The sequence below is a fragment of the Patagioenas fasciata genome, chromosome W (assembly GCF_037038585.1).
Source record: "Patagioenas fasciata isolate bPatFas1 chromosome W, bPatFas1.hap1, whole genome shotgun sequence".
Taxonomy (NCBI): domain Eukaryota; kingdom Metazoa; phylum Chordata; class Aves; order Columbiformes; family Columbidae; genus Patagioenas; species Patagioenas fasciata.
In genome coordinates this window covers 64,735,700-64,757,609 of record NC_092559.1, presented here as the reverse complement: position 1 = coordinate 64,757,609, position 21,910 = coordinate 64,735,700, and the positions used below count along the sequence as shown (strand labels likewise).

The following is a 21,910-nucleotide window of genomic DNA, read 5'->3' as shown; positions in this document are numbered from 1 at the left end:
CCACAGTACCCACAGTATTTCATAACCCACTGTGTGGACAAAACCAACAGGACTTCATTTAGCCCTATCACAAAAAAATACCCATAAGAAATCCTATTGTTCACTCTTAAATTGTTATCTTGTTCTCTCTCTCTCTCTGAGTAGAAAAAAAATCTGTATGAGTTATTTCTAGCACAAGAGAAATAATGTGCAATTAATCTCCCAAAGAAAACTATTAATAATGAACAGGTCCTTTAAAGGTCACGGTTTCTCTTCTTTTTCTTGAAAACTATTTTTCAAACAAAATGCGAGCTAATCTATACAATAGTGAAAGCTCCTTATATTTTTGCTTTTCCTCAACAAGACTATTTTGATCACTCATCACAGGCATAGCCTGGGTTTCTGCATATCTAAAGTTTTACTAAACAAACATTTGGATTTGGCATAGAAGGAGTCAGAAGGTTCTACTAAAGAGGTTAAACATTTTTACTAAAAGTGAAAACAAAAAAAACTTGCAAATGTTGCTAAAAGAATCAAAAAAAAAAAAAAAAAAAAAAAATTATTGAAAAACTTAAAGCCAAGACGCTGCATTGTGGAAAACAGTTTACAAAGAAAATCTTGATCACATGTTATCTCAATGGCAGCTTTTCCCATTTCAGAAAATAACTTAAGTTTAAATTAAGGACTATCAATGTCCATTCTGCATTTTGTATATTGGGATAAACTAAGTAACATGTGAATAATTTTAAAGCTTAAATTTCAATTATAATCAACTCGGACTATAAATGCTATCCAAAGCAGAGTAGGCCAACAAGGAGCCTGAAAGCCAAAAACCTGCCCCTCGGGATGATTTGGTTTGAGAGAAAGAAATTCCACAAGGATACAAACACACAGATCTGTTCATCCTACCTGGATGATTCCAGATCATTTAATGGCTAAAATGAAATAAAACATTTAAAAGATGAGAGATTTTTACCTATGTGTCGCCTTGTCATTTCCACTGTAGCGTTTCTGTTTACGTTGGAAAGCAGACCTAGGCAAAATCGTTCAGAATTTGATGGATCTGTAAAGCCATCTACAGTCAGGGAAGGCTGTGATGCATGGAAGGTTTCTCCCACTCTTTGATTCAATTCATAATATGCGATTGAACACCAAAACGCAGGCTCTGAGTAAGTAACTGGTTGCAAGTCTAAAAAAAATAAAATAAAATCGAAAAACAAGATTAACACAGAATTTGAAGCTGAAATCTGCCCTGCTCTTTGTCTCTTCCTCAAACTACTCCAATTATGTTTTGCTCGCTGTCATTTTTACCTACCCCAGTAAACAGAATGGAATTCAAGATTCCACACAAGGGAAGGAGGGGGAGAAGAAAGGATGAGCTAATCTGACCACAGCTCATGTAGTTCAGTGCTTGCATTTTGCTCGACAAAACAATTAAGCCAACGTTATTGTGAGTGCCAGACGTGGAGACATTTTTGTTGCCTTTCTATAACTCTCAAACATTTTGGCAATGTCAAAGAAAAGATTAAACTACCTAACACTGAACCACAAAGGATAGGTTAACATCCTTTAAAATATTTATTGTATAAATACTATTCCTGCACACACCACTATATTATTCTTTCTCTTTGCTAGAAGCTCAATAGTTACAAAAATAGTTCTTAACAAGCTATTAAGCCAGCCCTATTATTTTTATCATCAGGAAGCCAACCCAATAGTCTCCTCCTAATACAACTCTTATTTTTTTGAAGTACATTTTCATTTTTAATGTAATTACATATATAAAGAAGAGTCATCACACACAGAAACAAAAGTATTTCCAGCTTACCCAGGCTATGATTAACTGGGGAGAGAGTACTAGGAGACAGCTCTGCTGGAGATCCTGTTGAAGCAACACGGATTGTTTCAGAGCACATAATTCTCATTATTTCAGGTAGGTAGGTATAACCATTATCTAGACACAGTTTTACATTAAAATTCTATGGAATAAGAAATCTCAGAAATCCTACAACCAGTTTTCCAGCATATCACATGCTTATTCTGAATTAAGATTGCATTTAATGTTCCAGACTCCTGGGAACCTACCCCTCCTCATAAAAACTCGATTAACATAATTGCATTGTATTTTGGCAGAGCTCTCACTTCATGCACCCTCTGTGAACGTAACTTTATTTACGCACTTCTCCAGTGAGAAATTAGTGACTTCTTCCCAAATTCAGTGGAAAAAAAAGCAGCTAAGAAAAAGTGGCCGAGACAATTAAGATATTACCTCTCTGTTCTCAAAGGAATGGGTTTATCTCTAGAAAAGAACAAATTGGATTTATTTCCTCATTTGAGGAAATTATTCTTTCCAGGAAGGAAGGAAAAAACCTCAAAAAAACCCCATGAACTCTCCAACACATTTTTTTGCACTGAAAATATTGAGAGGCTTTGCACAGAAACATTCCTACAATGACTGCTGATGCCAGGCTCTTTTAATTAAGGTACCTCTTGTCACACAGGGGGAAAATATTGCAGTTCTTACAGAAATTAGTGCAGTGATTCCAATTTAACTGAAAAGGGTTGCTAACATTAGCTAAACCAAACAGACATTCAAGTCTGCCAGCACATAGGAGGTTCTTATCCAACACATTAAATGTGCTTTGTCCGACTCTAAGGCCAACCAGATTAACTAGAAACACTTTCATTCAAGAATTAATTTGAAACGTGGCCAAAGCAATAAGGTTGTCAGAGTTAAGAGGTTCTCGAAATGCAGAATTTCTGTCACTTTAGGCCACCAAACATTTTGCTTCAATGAATCTGTTTCCAGAAGGTGAAGTCAGGGGTAGGTTGAAACCACTCAACTATTAAAATCTATTTTAAGGCTTTCTGATGAGGACTTTAATTAGACCTGTATGCTTTTGTTACAAAACCAAATGTACTTAATATGGCACAGAAAAGCATTCCCCTCGCAAAAAATTATTTGGTTCACAAAAGACTGCAAGTGATATTTTTAAATAAAACCCACCAGATTTTATAGAAAGCTACTGCCATCGTTTGAGCCGAATTAATGCCCAAGCCTTGAAAGTAGTGAAAAATAAATGTTACCTGTATCCATGCTTTGGTTCAACTGCTGGTCACTTGTTTCTCCATCTTCACTGATATATCCTGGAGGCGGTGTTTCTGTCAAAAAAAAAAAAAAATTAAAAAAAAAAGTCCACTTATTGGTTCAATGATTGGGGAAATGTGTAACATTTAGCATTTGGGGGTTTTGTCCTCAAGCCTTCACAAGCTCCATATACCTGAATATTGAATTAAAATTTTATTTTGCTGTCCCTTTTGGCCTTCCAGCAGGACTTCAAACCCATTACCTGCCTTATTGCCTATGGAAAATGTAGCATCTCTTGTCTGCCAGCCAATTGCTGAAATATGTTAAATAATTAACACATAACCCTTGTTTGTTCCATTTAATACAAGATACTTTCACTACAATGAGTAACAATTTTGCAATTGTGATCAACAGCTTTCACATTTAGGAGAATTACAAATTAAAAAAAACCAAACATCTGGTGACTTTAAAAAAAACAAAAACAAAAAAACAAAGGGAGCCTTTATGTAGACTAACCATCAGATCAGATACCCTCCCACACCTTATAGAAGTTGCTAGATTTAAAGGTTATTTTTCAGTTCAGTCCCCAAATCCATTTTTCTTCCATACCCAACAGTTGATTTCACTAATTAGTGATAACTATATTATTTAACTAGTTACACTATACAAGGTATATTATAATTATTATTACTTCTAAGCTCTATTAAAACAATCATCTACTCTTTTAACTAGTTTTCTTTAAAGATGAAGTTTCATAGACCAAAGTAAACTCAATAACAATTTGGAAGCATTCTGATACTAGAAACTGTGTCTAATTCCACAGAAATATCTTCAAAACCCAGGAGAGTATGGTTGTTCCTTTTCTCCATGCAAAATGTACTTTGTAATCCAGGTAATGAGTTAACCAACTGCCCTTCAGGAAATAATTTTCTTTGAAATGGGCAAATGTCTTTTCCTATATTTTAAAGGCAAAACCTGGATTTCTTTAGTGAAAGTGTTTGAAGCTAAACTATCTCTAAATTGCATTAGAATTGTCTCCGAGACATCTGAGAGATTAAACGCATTTAATTACATTATTACCAAATGGCAGAAATTTAAAGTGTTTTGCTTAAGAATTAAAATCCAATTATATCCAATATCATGTCTGAGATTTACAGCAATATTGTAAGCTCAGAAGGAAATCAGCAAGATGAAACTGAATCAAGTCAGTTGATTAAATAAAAATGAATCAAAAGAATTATATCTTTGGTTCATTCTATAAAACTAGCGTGCTAAATACAGATGTGACAAAATAGAAGTGAGAATTTTAAAGGAAGATTAAGGGAAATCTTTATTAGCAAGAAACCAGATGACAAAATCATGCTTGTTTTGAACATTTTAATAGAATTTGTGATAAAGTGGACTCCACCCATCTCCAAATAATTCATTATAGTTAAGCCCACAGCCGTGGTAAAAGGTCAATAATCATTTCCAACCCAACTTACGCCTCCTATTTCCAGTTGCTAATCTCGGCTCTTTAGTACATATTATTTTTCCATATCTAGTGTCTGTCTGCACAGATATTTCCTCCACCTAGTACTATTAATAGTTTTAGGGTCAGAGGTTGAGCACCACCACAACTAGAAATCAATGCTCAAGTGCAGCTTTAAAAATTCTTAGTGGAGTTTGAATGCTGCCAAAAGTCTGAATATTGCAGTTCAGTGCATCTATAACCCGAAAGGGAACAAACAGCCCCAAAAGCCATGCTGCACCTTCACAATCTTCTTCCCTGCTTTACGTGAAACCAACCTCTCTGTAGACCAAGTATGGAGATAGTTTTACGGTGCAAAACTATGATGGCTGTTAAGTCTAGCCTAAAGCTAATGGATCTCTGAAGCAGGTTGTCAAGACACAGGGCTTAGCAGAACATAGTTAAATATTCAAGATTTTGTTAGCAAGGTCAAATAAAGCAAGATGTCATGATATGAATACACCATGAGTGTGTCGGTGACAAAGAAAAGGAGGCAAGGTGTACTTAGCTGCATAAATATTTGGAGATTTTGTGAACATCCACAATCACCTTGAAGAAACTTCCTCCAAATAACTACCCAGTTGCTTTAGCTCATTTTTTTTCAAATGGTGGCTTTCCAGTAAGCTGCTTGCAAATGCTATCAAAAGCCCTCTGTTTGAGTCAAAAAAGTATACATAAGTGAAGAAAACAACACCAACTTCTAGCACCTGAAATTGCTCTTTAAAGATCTGCTGGCAACAAATATGGCATAAATTAAACAGAAGAAATCAAATTAATTGAAATTTTTGGTGCCATTTCAATTCTTGGATACATGTAAAGAAAACACAAGCTAAATTCTGTTTAAGACACGTAGATACAACTTGTATGTTGTATATAATTTAGTTTCAAGGCAGTTGTCTTATTCTTATCTTCAGCTTGTTTGTAACAGAGCTGTGTTAAACATTTTTGAGAAAACTTCAGCTTTGCTTGGTTTTACACTCCAGGTAACTTCCTGAAGAGATAGGAAAAAGGAAGTTGGGCAGGAAACAAAAGTCATTGATTTTATGTTCCAATAAGGGTACAGGCTTTTGGGTGCACTGTAGCAGTATTTGTTTTGGGATGGGGAAGAGGAATTCTTTAAGCATTCAATATGGTTGGGTTTTTCTTTCATATTAAAAGGCAAAAATATAGGCAAACCATAGTAACAAATCCATAAAGCAGACCTTGATCAACTGTAAACGACAGAACAAAACACTTTTAAAATCACTGTTTTGCAACTAAGTTTTCTCCACATAGAGAAACTGAGAAGCAGTTTACTACTCAATCTCCAATAAACAGCATTTGTCAGGCCCTATATGTTTGTAAAACAGGTTTAAAGCACAAGGTGAAGGTCTACTTTGTACTCATTAGCATTTTGAATCTTAAATAAGCTATTGAAACCAAGTAAGCTATGGTGAAACCACAGCAATATGGTTTCACACAGGATCATGTTCTGCAAACAGTGAGTGTTCAAGTACTTCCATTGGAATAAATACACAAAATCAACATCAATTTAATTTATTGGTGCATCTTTCAATTAGTTTGATCACTTAGGAGGATGAAATTACCATCTTTGTTCCAGTAGCAGTGTTGATTGTACTGTTTACAGTGGGAGTTAAGAAAATACCTGGTATGTAATTACTCTGTGGTTCAATTCCAGCTGGAAAGTTAGTGTTTTCGGGAATGGAATGAGTATAGTCATCAAGAGGCGGAAGCTCGGTTAGGATCTCAGTGTGCCGTGGCACTAGTACAGGAGGCAAGACTGGAAAAGCAAAATTCAAAGCATTAGTAAGACCCTCAAAATATACACCAAGAGGAAAACAAACAAACAAACAAACCCAAAACCATTTAACAATTTCTTCATACATTTTGAAATTCTCTCAGTACTACTAATATTGCTATTGTATTGCTAGTTCCTAGAAGAATCAGATTCCTGAGTTACCTCTTGAGTGAGACTATTCCACATTAGTAAAGGTTCAGTCCAGACCGTACTTAACCAGCTAGAAGCTGCTAGTGGTACTGGAAGTATTTATCAGGGGTATTCAACACATTTGTAAAGATTTTTCAGTATTTTTACTATTAAAAACTTCTCAAAAGCTGTATCTCTAAGAATCTTCTGGCAAGAAAAAGCATCATCTTTCTCTATATTTCATTTAAAACATTATGCTGAACAAATACGTACAGATGCTGCTACAGAAAGTCAGAATTCTTCCTACCTGGCGTCTCCACTCTCTGGTAGTGGTAAGGGTTCACACAGACTTCATCCTTTTTAAGATTAAAAGCATATTCACAGTTTTCAATTGCTTTAAGTTCATGGTGACTGTGAAGATCTGGCCAGCGCCACAAACGACAGTAAATAACATGTGGTAATCCTTTACGGTGAGATACCTGTAGGCGGCCATCAAGAGATCTATAGGGGAAAGATTTGGATAAGTATTTACAGACTGCATGCTGCCTTTTAAATCACTCAAGCAACAGTGTACACGCATGGGATGGGTAGTTTATTTATTCTCAGAATTCAGTGGAATGGCACTGTTAGCAACATTTATATATATCTTCTTGTTGAAAGGCTTCAAATGTGATAAAAATTACGGTATCAAGCAGTGCCTTTAACTTATTTTTGAGCTGCTCAAATTATTGCCAGTGAATTTAGAGTTCATTAAAAGCCACTTTACCTCCAACGAAGTATTTAGGATGATTGTTTCACACTTATTTTTTTTAAATGCAGAAGACAGTTGTTAAAAAAAATATAGTCACACACTTAATAGTCCCTTTGCACTGCTAAACCTCAAGGTTTTGCTGTGGCATGGATATTTTATGGGTTTAAGCATAAGAATTCCCACAGGACTGCAAATAAGCCTATAAACAGTCAGTTGCTCAAGTGATCCACGTGGCAGTATAACTGTAATGCAAAAGTGTGAATGCACATCTTGTAAGGGCCAGACAGTTTATCTTCTTGACTTCATCTGCCTTGCTACCAGCTGAAAACATTCTGCTAGTTTTAAAGACAGACTGCATATGCTTACACAAATGCAGATGTTTATGATCGTTATGGGATGAGAGACAAACTTCAATACACAAATCAAGTAATGTGACAAAAAAAAAAAAAGAGACCCTGTTTATAATTTGCCCACCATTAACTACTGAGGAATTTACAAACGATTCTTTAGTAGCTCATATCTCAGCCAATTAGCAAGATTTAACTGAAAGCTTGTGGCATACAAAGCGGTTTAAACACTTTGTAAGATTAGGTCTAAAGAATTAAATATCCCAACTTCATTAATATAAATACCAAATCACATTAGAGCTTGCATTTAACAAGTCCTCCTATTCTTTCAACAGCACTGGTGTGAAAGAGGAATATTCCAGGATTAGAGTTTCATTGGTCAAAACATCAGCTGAGAACACTCAGAGTTCTACACTGGCAAGCAAATGTTTTAAAATGCTATACCATGAGAGGCCTAGGAAGCATTTTAGTCTATTTTTTACAGCTAAAGCATCCCCTTAGAGACCCTCCAAAGCCAATCCCTCCCACAAGATTTCTACGATGCGAGAGAGGGCGGAATATTCACCTGGTTTGTTCAGAGAAGCTGTAAAGGCCTGTTGTATCCCACTGATCTATCGTGTTTGGTGTATTCAGTCCCCAAATTTCAGAGCAAGTGCTGTGCATAAATTGAAAACAAAAACAAAAAATTGATATGAATATGGAACATGGTTATTCAAAACACCATGATGTCAAATATGGAAAAACGTACAGAATACTTCTTTCACATAGAAGATAGAGCACTGTTAGACTTGCATTTGAATTGACATCTCATGCTATATTTTCTATATGAAGGAGGTTATCAAAATGGAACACGTGATTCAAGGTAAATGATAATGTTTTTAAAAGGTGAACAAGTTCTCTGGTTTTTAAGTAGTCAATACAGTTGCAATGTTCCTTAAAACAGGCAAAACTTCCTCAGCCTAGCTCTTGACAAAATTTGATTTTAAAGGGTAGTTTCTGGGTTGGTTTTTGTTTGTTTGTTTTTAAACATAAGCTTCTATAAGACTTCAAACAAAGGCCACGTGTATCTGAAACCAAACATCACAATCTAACTTTCAGTACATCCACTTCAGCATTAATCTAATTTCCCCATGCACTTATTAATTTGCTGCTTTTCCCAAAACAGTAGAATTCAGACTCCGAAGAAAAGCACACTGTAGCTGACACATCTCAAAGTTTCCTATACTCTCCTTGATTAAAGAACCAATTATTATTTTCCACTGTATACAAAACAGAGTCTTTAACGGAGTTTTACAGTATAGTATTTTAAAACTTAACCATAGAATAACAAATCTTAATTGCTAAATCAAGCAGGAGGAGAGACAACTTATTCTTGACCAAACTGGTTGAATGACAAGATCACAACAGGAAAGAAAAAGGAGCCTCAGGGCATAAACACAAACTAAAAGCAGTAGTAGATTCAGACAAAGCAAGAAAACAGCATGGGCTTGTAAATGGAAAGCATATTTTCAGAAGCATAAATTAAGCTCAGCTCTATCATAGACTTGCTCTGTGACCACTGAAGACTGACAGTTTATTTTACAGAAGTAACACAACTCAGAAAGGAAGATAATTTGGTTCACAAGCAACTTAGAACTCCATTCCCTACTTAAAAAACCTGAAGTTTGGCTGCTACATTACCTTTAACAGCTCCAAAAAGGCAAAACAAAAAGAATGCTAGACCACTCTCCATCATTTTTGCCAAGTCTTGGGAAACAGGAGAGGTGCCCGAGGATTGGAGGAAAGCAAATGTCACTCCAGTCTTCAAAAAGGGCAAGAAGGAGGACCTGGGTAATTATAGACCGGTCAGCCTCACCTCTGTCCCTGGGAAAGTAATGGAACAGCTTATCCTTGGTGTCATCTCAAGGCATTTCAAGGATAAGAGGGTTATTAGGGGCAGTCAGCATGGCTTTACCAAGGGTAGGTCATGCTTGACCAACCTCATAGCCTTTTATGAGAATGTAACAAGGTGGATGGATGATGGCAGAGCGGTGGATGTGGTCTACCTTGACTTCAGTAAAGCCTTTGACACAGTCTGCACAGCATCCTCACAGCTAAGTTGAGGAGGTGTGGCCTGGATGAACGAGTAGTGAGATGGGTTGCAAACGGGCTTAAAGAGAGAAGCCAGAGAGTGGTGGTCAATGGTGCGGAGTCCAGTTGGAGGCCAGTATCTAGTGGAGTGCCTCAGGGGTCAGTACTGGGGCCAATATTATTCAATATATTCATTAACGATTTGAACGAGGGAATTGAGTGTACTATCAGCAAGTTTGCTGATGACACTAAGCTGGGAGGAGTGGCTGACACGCCAGAAGGCTGTACTGCCATCCAGCGGGACCTGGACAGGCTGGAGAGTTGAGCGAGAAATAACCTGATGAAATTTAACAAGGGAAAGTGTAGAGTCCTGCATCTGGAACAATCCCAGGTTCCAGTATAGGTTGGGAAATTACATATTAGAGAGCAGTGTAGGGGAAAGGGACCTGGGTGTCCTGGTGGACAACAGGATGACCATGAGCCAGCACTGTGCCCTTGTGGCCAGGAAGGCCAATGGCATCCTCGGGTGTATTACAAGGGGGGTGGTCAGTAGATCGAGAGAGGTCCTCCTTCCCCTCTACTCCGCCCTGGTGAGACCCCATCTGGAATATTGTGTCCAGTTCTGGGCCCCTCAGTTCAAGAAGGACAGGGAACTGCTGGAGAGGGTCCAGCGTAGGGCAACAAAGATGATTAAGGGAGTGGAGCACCTCCCTTATGAAGAAAGGCTGAGGGAGCTGGGTCTCTTTCGTTTGGAGAAGAGGAGACTGAGGGGTGACCTTATTAATGTTTATAAATATATAAAGGGTGAGTGGCAGGAGGATGGAGCCAGGCTCTTCGCAGTGGCAAAAAATGATAGGACAAGGGGTAATGGGATCAAGCTGGAACACAAGAGGTTCCACTTAAATTTGAGAAAAAACTTCTCAGTGAGGGTGACAGAGCACTGGAACAGGCTGCCCAGGGAGGTTGTGGAGTCTCCTTCCCTGGAGACTTTCAAAGCCCACCTGGACACATTCCTGTGTGACCTCACCTAGGCATTCCTGCTCCAGCAGGGGGATTGGACTAGATGATCTTTCGAGGTCCCTTCCAATCCCAAACATACTGTGATACTGTAATGCAAGTTCACCCAACTCCTGGTTTAAAATACAGGTTTTGCTATTTAAATTTAAGCTACTGAGCTTAGCTGATAGACTCACAAATTTGGATTGAGTGGTCAAGGGAAGAAAAATGTAGCAGGTATTCTCAATTTCGCACTCCTACACAGAGAAAATTAATTAGTGTTATGAAACAAAAGAGCAGAGAGCACAGCACTGTAGTTAAAGCCACTTGCCTGGCTGACAACCACCTCAATTCCATGGTGACTTTAATAAAAAGTGTGAGCTACTAAAAAAGGGACTGAATGGTTCTTGTCCCCTTCCCACCCTGTCCCACTTGCTTAATTTCTAATGCCATCCCAGGGAGGCTTAAGTGTTCATCCAGTTGAGCAGCAATCCAAAGCAATGAATTGGCTGTCTGACCATAGAATGTGGCTGAAAATTAACATTTTAAAAGTTATTTTTCAACCAGATCAGTTTTTCTGTTCACTGTGGAGCTAAGCAAGCACTACAAAGCAGGACTGAGAGCATCATTTTTGGCAACAGCCAAAAACATTAAATAAAATATGCCTTTTGACATTTTACTAATTAAAGACAGAGGTAAAATCTTGCAGCAGATGACTTTTTGTCTAGAAGAGAGCTGCAGAGAGGACCATTCTCTGACATACATCCAGCTCTTCAAAGAAGTCGACTGTCCTGGACAAGATACATCCATCTCGGACACAGGCAGCATCGCAGCTCTCCGGAAACCAAGTGGGCAGAAGAAGAATACTGATCATCAGTAGAGCCTGCAAACCTCTCTTCATATTCCTGAGATGCCTCCAGGACATTGGGCTGCCAGAAGCTGCTTAAAGACTGAAATAGTTGCTCTGAAGACACACAGGGCAGCTTGTGGGACACCACCCCGCACTGAACCATGTCCTTAAATACACTGCTACTGCTGGGAAGACAGATCATCATGCACATTAAATTAGAAGAACAATCAGCAGACACAAAGCCTGTTGCATATTAATTGGCACAGTCAGCTCCGACAGCTTACTACCTTTTAAAAATGGATCCTTTGTACAAAGCTGTGTTCCAAAGCTGAGACTCCACATTCTCAAAATTGTGGGGCGCATCACTGGCGTGAGCATGATGTGCCACACGTTTGCTCCACAACACACACAAAAGTAAAATTTCCTAGTCCTTGAGCATGCACAATGAACAGAAACAGTATTTTATATTGCTAACCTCTTTATAAATATTCAAATTATCAAAGCTGACAGCATATTCCATAACCTACGAAGACACAAACAGGATCCTGACAGATACGAGGGAGCCATAGGTCACAATGAAACTCAGGACACCATGGAGGGAGTGCAGGCCAGGAAGGACAGGAAAAGTGATCAGTTAGAGCAAAATTGCTCCAATATTCAGCATCTTACATGACATTGTCTTCCAGGATGTACGTCTGCTTAGAGCTGGGATTAATATCAGTGTTTTACTGGTTCATCTACACTAGGACTATCCACCAACTCCAATAATCCACAATCAAACACTGAAGAGCCTGCAGGAAATCATCCTGTGTGATCAATAAAGTCAGCTCAACACAGCTTTTACTGCTCACTAGATGAAACATTTTAGAAAATAAAGTGGTCTCCCCACTCTCCAGCTCACTTTAAAGCCTAAAACATGCAAGACTGTCCCACCACTTCACCCAGACAATAAACTAGGGCTCTTAATATTCACACACATGCACACCAAATCAGAATTAAATTCCTCACAACCGTAAAAAGCGTATTTCATACGCAGCACTTCCATGAAAAGCCACAGTATGTTCATTCATACACCAGCAATAGCCTGACAGAGGGAGGGCAGGCACTCCTACGCATTCCAGAAAGGTTGTGGCTGGAAAGAAGGTGACTGCATTCTGAAAGATGTTTAGACAACCACTAAAACCATCTAAAAGGGAAACAAGAAGGCATAAACATAATAATGCAGAATTACTGTCCCAAAATAAATAGGAAGCATTCTCTTCTAAACCTACCTTTCTGAAGTGTCCCAAATCCCTTATAATATAAAAAGTCCTTCTGCGCCTTAGCCCATAAAGAATTCGGAACCATCAAGGACTAAGATCTGTACTCAGATGTTACATCTTGTCCGGAAACAATCCCAGGCCCTGGAACATGATCATATATGCTAGAAAGTAGCTAGAACATTCTCCAGCCATACAGGATTTTTTGTTTTGAACTCACTGTATACTGCAGCACTGGTAAGGCATCATTGTTTCCAAAATATAATTTGGCTCCTGCATCCAAGCTCTACTTAAATCTTTCCTGTGTAGACAGCACTTAAATATACTCAAAAATACAAGCTTAAAGCTATTATACTTCCTCCCACCAGAGCAGACACTTTCATTCCAAGGAGCATTTTCATTGCTGTTATCAAAACAATTGGTCTGTTGACAGAAATGAAGACAGCTATACAAAAGCTAATATTTTTATCTTTTCAGCACTAGCTTGGATTAGCAAATCACCATGTTCTGTGGCCTCTATGACTCCCAGAGCAAGCCTGCTTGAATAGTAGATTGCTGCTTTTGCAGACCCCACAAAATAAGCGAATTTATAAGGGACTTCAGGGATATAAAGCATCAAATTGGCTCAATTCCCCAGGTGTTTTGATATCCTAACAAAACTTTCCTAGAGAAGAAACGTTCAAAGTATACTTGCAAGGAATAACAATTACTTTTTGCAACCCAGGGATTTTTAAGGAAAAGTTGAAGTCTAGCAGACATCTGGATAAGCTGCTACCCTGCAATCCCTATGTTGGTATTGACCAGAGGACTAATGTAGTTAAGAAAGGGTCAGATAAATTATTAACGTATGGAATCAAAGCTGCCTCCATCAGAGCTTTTCCATAAGTGCGAATGGTTGCAGGAGTTGGCGTTTCAACCTGATTTTTTTATCTGCTTATAAGGAGCAGCATCTCAGATGATATTGTATAATTCTGGCAAGAAGAATTTTTAATGTGGCAATCAGCATGCAACAGCACATGGCATGCCTTCACTTCTTCCATTTCATCATTTCCTTTCACAGGAAAATCTGAGTTCCAAAAAACCCCACTCTGGGCAAGAAATTACCGAAACAGCAAAGAGTTGAAGCAATGCTTCATAATTTTGAGACCAAGTGCCAAAACTGCCTTTCTTGAGTAAGAAAGAAAATAGTGACACACGCAAGAAAAATGTGGATGCAGGAAAAAGCTAAATATCAAAGATAACCAAAAAGTATTTGTATTGTCTAGGCTACATATCACAAATGATGTTATCAATCAGCATCAGTGAAAACTGTCTTTGTGGAATAATATCTATAAGTCTACTACAAAACTGGACTATCAAGTCCCAGTTTAAATACAGATGAATTATTGAGGTACTCATGAAGAACAAACATAGACAAACTCATAAGCAATATGATTGCTTGTTTTAATGTATTATATCCCCATTAGAGGAATCAAAGTCCCTATTGAAATCTGTAATAACCAAATATAAACTACATGGGTTGAAAGAGTCTAAAGTAACATGCTATAGTCACATTCAAGAGTCCAAAAATACAAATGGAATCACCTCAACTGGAACACACAGCCTAAAAACTAATTATTGTATTTGCAAAGGATGCTGACCCATCCAGATGAAAATAAGGAACAGGAAAAGGCTGAACAGGATAAAATGACCACTGCCAACCAACATATTAACGTTAAATCTGTGACAGTACAACCTCATCTTACTGAATACAGAAAATCCTGGCTTGCAGTGGCAGTAATTCTGAATTAAAAACTTCAGTAGCTGGAGATGTAGCTACACAGAACGATCCACAGTCCCCTCACTGATGTCCAGATGCCAATTAATAAAGCCACCTCAGGCTGGTACTCAACCTAGACCATTTATTACAATTAAGTTCAGCACAGTTAAAAGGCAGATGTACGGATTTGCAGATCCAAGCACATATATGCAAGTACCATCCAAACAATCATGGCACTGCACACACTCCAAGACATCCCTGTATTTTCTCCAAGTGCATCTGCCAAAAAGAAGATAAAAAGCAGGGATAAAGGTGGTAGGTCTCGTCAATAATACTCAATTTTAGAGACGCTGTTTTATTGGAGGCTGTAGTCAAAAGAACCCGAAGCCAGCAGAGTTTTAAACAGTACACTATGTGTACCAAAACTGTCACACACATGCTTAGGCTGATATTTATATATTACAGGTTGTTGCTAATATGAATTTATTACCAGTTTTTACCAAAACAGAATGAACAAAGTAACTATCCTGCCACTAACACTAGTTACAGTATTGGCAACGCTGCACACTCCAGGTATTTTTTTGTACTAAATGAAGTGCTTGCAACAAGTATGCCATCAAATGAAAGTAAGCAGAACCACTTCAAAGATATACGAAGTACCAGAAACTCTAGACAGAAGTTGTTAAATATTGTCACAATTCATGCATAACTGCGATCCCACTTTCTTCTCTAAAGTCTTACAAAGTAGAACAGCTCTAAAGGAGTTAAAAGGCACAGAGTTCGGTTGACAGCCTCCTCTTTACCTCAAGTGGTACGACTAGAAAGATGACAACTAAAACCCAAAACGCAATTATCATCATGCTAGTCAAAGCCCATATTATACAGGAATCATTACAGAATAGTCTTGAACATTTAACTTACTTATTTGTGAAGTATTACACTGAATCCCTAACATTTTTCAAGAATCTTTCAGAATCTACAGCTACTAACAAGTTTGCAAATCCACGCTCAAGGCAATCTTCTCCATTTGTTTGTCTCCTGTATCACAAGCCTTTCTTCAAACGAGTCTAATTTGTCTGCCCCTACATTTTCTGAGGCATTTGGAAAAGTAATTTCAGCAAACTATGATAGTACCCCATTTATCAGTTTTAAAGTAGGAGATGAGATTGAAAGTTAGTTTTCAAATTCTCGAACTCTCTTCTCTACAGATGTGAGCTTGAAATTTTTTATCATTCTTGTTTCCACTCAAAGAATAAACAAGAAAAACACAGACTTATACCAGCTTAACATTTATAGGACTTACTACCTTGACTGAGATTCTGTCAAAGGGGCAGAAAAAAGGTGCAGAATTTGCTTCAAGAGCTACACCAAGGTATCCAAAATGGAGTTAGAGCAGTAAAAATGGTCACTAGACTTAGGGAATCCCATTTTCTCATTAAAAAAAATAAGAAAATACCATTGCTTTAACATTGCACATGGCTCCTTCTGTAAAATTTGTCAGAGAAAACAGGATAAAGTCTGCAAATTGAAGAACTGTACCTTGCATACTAACTTCCCCCCCCCAAATCTTGCTATGTAAGATCTTAGATTCAAGACCTCACACAGCAACATATGGAACAGGAACCCAAGGCAGGAACACCTCTATATTGCCTTAGGCTCTGTTTCATCACCAGTGTAGCTAAATTTAAGTTACACTCCTGTGAAGACACTGCCCATTACACTCTACTGATACTAACTTTGAGAAAAGGAGTAATTAATTGATGCATGAAAGAACAGAGTCCTTCCTCTCATATCAATTATCTTCTTCCCTGATGCAACTGGGGTTCAAGAACCCATAAAGGTGGGAGGGAGATACACCAAACCTTTGGAACTAGCTCAGAGAGGGTCTCAAAAACAACAGTAATAGAAAAAAAATATTTGAAAAGCTTAGGTGTAATATAGATGAAACGAAGCCAACAATTTTAAAAGTTCATTGGCTTACATACAGTATTATATTCAGGAGAGATGACAGTTCCTACTAAATCTACCTGATCACGGTTTCCTTAATTCTGGATTTCAAATGAAAATACATGCAGCTGCTTTTATAGTCTGACTTGACAGTCCTTCCTATATACTGGCAATTAGCATTTCTCTCTGTTACAGCCTAAAATGTCTCTGTGCCAGCCAGTAGCAATGCTAATCGTATTACATGTTTTTACAAACAGCACCTCAGTTAGCTATATAGTCAGTTGTATAAACAAAAGCTTACTGGAAAATTTAGTTTTGCCAGCCTAAGTGTCTCGATTACTGAAATATTTTTTCCCCCCATGCTGGGGTTGGCAGGGAAAAGGTTACTTGCACTATGCTCACCTAGAATACATTAAAGAGATCTGCAATAACAATGCAAATGTTAAGCTACTTTCATATCTACCCTACTCCTTTTTGAACCTCAACAACATTTTGCATCCCTGCAGAACTGACCAATCTATTTACTCACATTTCCATCATCCCACATTACAGTGACAAAATGTCAGTTACTCACTTAAATCTACACAACCAGGCATGCACATTCATCAAATCGCATGACTCAAAGCTACAGCAGTTCTTTCCTGCTTGTGAATTATGTGAACACAGAGGTCCTGATCTCATTTTCTTGCAATAGAAAATGTAAAGATTCAGTAATTCAGGATGAAATAATTTTTCTTCTAAGCACTTACAAGAGGGATGAGCTAATATCTTAACCAACACCAAATAAAAAGTGTGAATTCTTAAAAACTCATGTTTAAGAGGAGCTGGACAAGGCTCTTCCATTAAGACCATTCTGTGATAAACACTGGGGTAGAAAAGCAAACCCCTAGAAAATTTCCATTAAAGGGCAGTATTAGCAACCAGAGTAAATGGATATTTACACGTTTAAGCACAGGTGGGCAGTTAGCTTGCTAAAAGATTCTCCTATTCTTCAAAGGAGAAACAGAGCCTGTAAAAAATAAGAAAAGGATATTAAGTAATGTCTAAAAGAACCCTGGACTCCAAAAAAGAAAGCTCTCACAGAACTGAAAGCTCAGATTTCTCTCTCAGCACAAACTCAAAAAAACAACAGTAAAACTGGCAGCTGGGACACTAAGCTCCCACAATTGTGAGTGCTTTCCCAAGTGTCTCAAACCCCTTAGAGATTTAGCAGCACAAAAATATGTTCGGGACCGAGACATAAAAGGCGTGCAACACAGCTCAGCCTCACTCAAGAGTCAGCAGGGAGCTGGTCACAAGTCTTATGGAGAGAGACTGAAGACAGGAGTGTGCAAAAGCCACCTATGGAAATCATCAGCTAAGAGTTTTGCTGGAAAACTTGCTCTACTCTCAACATAACACCACAGCTTTCAGCAGCTGCAGTTTGTATCTCACAAACTCTGAAACACTCTTACTGGAAATAGGATGAACCACAACACTGATTTATTCTTCCCCTGAATCACATGTTCAAAAGAAGCCATCAAAACCAGTGACACTCCCATGAGACATCGCCCCCTGCAGTGCTGGGTCCAATTCTGGGGTCCTCAGCACAGGACTGTGGAAAAGCAAAGACATGGGAAAGCAAGATGGGCAGTTCCAGCCACCTGGATGATAAAGGAAGATCAAAACTAACATGACCATCTGGACAGTCAAAGAAATAGTACTAACATAATTAGATCACAGCAAAATATAAAGGGTCTTGGACAGATTGTGCTGAAGTACATTTATCATAATTGTAAAGACTCGTAAGAATGGTATCTTGGGCTGGATAACCGCCCCCAAGTGCATGGGATGTGTGAATGTCCTTGGGCCTGGTCTGTGAATGAGTGGGAACATAATTGAAACAAAGATAACATTGGTGTGGGGTGTTTTCAATAAAAATTATTGGAAAAACATCTTATATAACATTTTAGTCCAGGCCCGTATCTGTAAATCCTATAAATTGTCAATGGCTAATAAAGAGAGTCTCAGCCTGGCTCTGCGCTCCTTCCTGAACAAGATCTCTGCTTTGTGTGTATCTTTGTCTGCGTCCCAGTGTGCGTCGTTCCTCATCGCCGCAAGTGGTGCCCCGTGTGAGTGTGTGACCCCTGGAGGCTCTTCATCGAGCAGTGTGTTTGGCAGGGACCACGCAATCCAACGGGTGAGTAAATTTTATTTGTGGCCACATTAATCCCTATAGTATAAATAGGGACAAGCAGACCTCATTGAATGAGAGAGCTGCAGGACTGCGTTAGTATGGGGCAAGTTGCTTCTCAGGAACATAAACTGTATTTGCAGGTTTTACTGCAGCTATTACATTCTTCTGGGTATCGCCTTTCTGAGAAGCAGGTCACTTTGCTCCCAGTATGGGTGAGACAGAATTGCACTTGGCTTCCAACTGAGGGGATGTTGGACAGTAAAATTTGGAAACAGGTCAGAGAACATCTACATACACAAAACAATTCAGGTTTTACAGTCCCTGATGGTTTGCATGTAACTTGGCGATTTGTTGCAGTTGGCAGAGCAAATAACGCAAGGGCAAACAGGGGAGAACGGACAGAACAACACAAATGAGGAGGTTGCTAATGACTGGAGTCTTGACAGCACTGACAGCACTCATCCTTTTGAGTCAGGCTCTGTAGATCTCAAAAAAGAGTCAGTTTTATATCCCTCATTAACAACATCCCAGCTGTGTAAAAATAAGGCAGAAATTTGTGTGGAGCTGGGTCAGGAGTCTAGAACTCTGCCCTCAGCACCTCCTTTGCCTGATTTTAATGATACTTCTACAGCACACAGTAACCCCTTCGTGACTAAGACAGCAGAACACAAAGGGGTGATGCAAAAATGCCTTGAAAAAGCTATGGAGCATGGCAATTTTTCTTTCCCCTTTCCAGTTACTTACAAACCATAACCACCACCAGAACATGACGGGATACCTGCTTCTGTGTGTTGCCTTTCTGAAAATCAAGCAACTTGTCAGGAATGTGAGTTAATTATTTTATTGGTGGTTGTTACAGTTACACAAACAATATCACAAAGAAATAAGTGCACTGTAAGCCTTCTCCCTCCTCCTCCCACTTGCGCTGCAAGCCGCTCCATGCTTCCCCCTCCTCCCTCCTTCTTCTCATGGTTTTTACTTATGAGATGGGGTCAGAAATTACTGTTTTCAGTTGTGTTCCTAAGAAAAAAGTATTGGGAGGTGTTTTAGAACATAGGAAAGCACTTGAAAACATGAGGAAGGAAGATCTTGTGAAATATTATAATCAGTGGTGGCTGCTGTGTAAGACAGATGAATGGGAAAAGTGGCCAGAGAATAGAACCTTGAAGAATAACACTTTGTTGCAAATAATGTTGTTTTTAAAGTGAGAAGAGCAGGGCAAAAACAAAACTCTACAAGAGATCATTAAATCATTTCAGACAGTTTTACAGGTGGAACAGTTTGAACTTCAACAAGCTGGGAAAAAATTAACTGATAACACACAAGTCATAGAAAACTTGCTGAAGTCTGCAAGATGTTTTTCCTCATTAACCTTTTTTCTTTGTAGGTATCTGTATAAGCATATTACAGTTTTAATAAGTCTTTGCCTGTTGTATGGTACAGTAAGTTCACAAACTTAAATCATGAGAATCCATGGACTCAGAATGTGATAATACCGAAGACCATGAATAATTTACCTCTTTGCTGCATGAATGCAGTGGTGAGATTTTGTGTCTGACAGTTGTTACTTTTCTAGCATGTTAGCTTTATTCCAATATCCAGACTTGTGCAACTCTGCGATAGGCTGTGTCTCATCTTGGTGTACTAAATTTGGCTTTTTTCTATGCACACCAGATAAAGAATCCTGTTTTGGGGATAACAGTTGTAGCACGCCAGATGAGACACTAGTAAAAGCCTTGCCCAGTTAAGCTTGCTACGGCAGCTGGGGGGGGTGAGGGGTGTGCCAATGGGGCTCCAGCACGCACTGACCTGTTTTGTCAGGGAGACCCAGCGGTACCTCTGCCTGGCTGAGCAGTAAGTGGTTCAAAGGTGCAATGCTAAAATTGAGATATTGTCTTGAATAAGTGTAATTGTGATCCATTTGCATATTTGAACTTGGTATTTGGTTTTCATATCTGACCTCAGCATTTTAATTTGCATATTTATACTTGGTACCAAAAGAATTTTGTTTGGGGAGATAATTACAAAATGGGAACAGGTTCCACTGCTACAATTCCACCTTGCTCCCCCTTAGGATGCATCCTTACACATTAGAGTAACCTTTTGGAGACATACTCTGATAAAAGAAAACTTGAAATGACATCGTACTCAAATGTGGCTTGAATGTGCAATTCTGGGTTTTAGTGCTACATTGCAATTAATGTTGTTCTGCAGAACTTTGGAAAAAATGGGGTGAAGTACAGTACTGTAAGTTAATTTGCTCTTATTGTTAGCTAATAATTTTGAGACCAGAGAAAAATTTAAGTTATTAAACTCTGATTCGCATTGAATCTATGTACGAGTTGGAGGTATGGGAAATAAAACTAAATTCTATGATGGATATGAACTTGGAAGAGGTTGTATTTAAAAGTTGCTAGAATGAGCTGATTTGGATCTACAAAAATAAAAATAACAGATGGTTAAGGTGCTGTTTACTGGCATCTTTAAGAAACTGCAAACGGTAAATGGGGCTGAGGAATGTAACTATTGCTCAGCTAATTAGAATTGCATATAGAGTGTATTATGGCTGGAATTAAATGGGAAAATAAAAAAGCAAAATATCCCAGGCCTGTGCTGTACAGCTTGAACATAAATTTCAGGCCTGTGTCAAGCTGCAAGATAAACTCAGCTCATTGTAACTGCAGAGTTTTGCCAGGGCAAGGCAGCTCCCACTTCGCACCAGCAATTATGCCACCTGCGTGGCCTTGTGTCCTGGTTTTGTTAAAAAACAAGTTTCTCTTTTAGTGAATTTGCCTGTCAGCTAAAGCCTTCATATTAGCTGCATTTTCCTGGAGAACCAGATACATGTTTTGGTAAACATAGCAATGGAACGCAAACTTATTGATAAGCACGGATGGACATCTCGCAAGAGGGGCAACGAGAAACAGGTGACCAAGAAATTGACCAACTGTGTATAACATCCCATTCACGTGAATACTTCATATAAAAGTGGGAGATCACGAGGATCTTGGCCCTTCTGCTTATGGCTGATATTAGGAGAGGACCTTGCTAGTCATCCCTGCAAACTGAGGCCTAGTGACAGACTGAATCGAGCTCCAGTTGGCTGCAGAATCCAATCCAGGACTTCAGGTGCCAGCTCTGCAGTTGCTGGGACTTTCAAGATTGGTTTTGTATATTTTGTATTATTTTCTCTATTCTTATTAGTAGCATTAGTAAAACATCTTTAATTTTTCCAACTCTCTTCTCTCTGT

General features: G+C 38.6%; 1 protein-coding gene across 4 annotated transcripts in view; it reads right to left on the bottom strand.

Annotated features, from left to right (window-relative positions):
• LOC136114578 (mothers against decapentaplegic homolog 2-like) overlaps positions 1–21,910 on the bottom strand; it is a 65,964-nt gene that overhangs the window by 5,976 nt on the left and 38,078 nt on the right. For 3 of the 4 annotated variants that reach the window (XM_065859946.2, XM_065859948.2, XM_065859947.2), the window contains exons 3-8: positions 8,168–8,257; positions 6,812–7,005; positions 6,223–6,357; positions 3,067–3,141; positions 1,808–1,861; positions 956–1,168 (exon numbers count right to left, since the gene is read on the bottom strand). In XM_065859946.2, coding sequence (XP_065716018.1) covers positions 956–1,168; positions 1,808–1,861; positions 3,067–3,141; positions 6,223–6,357; positions 6,812–7,005; positions 8,168–8,257 — 761 coding nt within the window. The remainder of the gene's footprint in view (positions 1–955; positions 1,169–1,807; positions 1,862–3,066; positions 3,142–6,222; positions 6,358–6,811; positions 7,006–8,167; positions 8,258–21,910) is intronic. The other variant, XM_065859949.2, reaches the window with a different exon arrangement.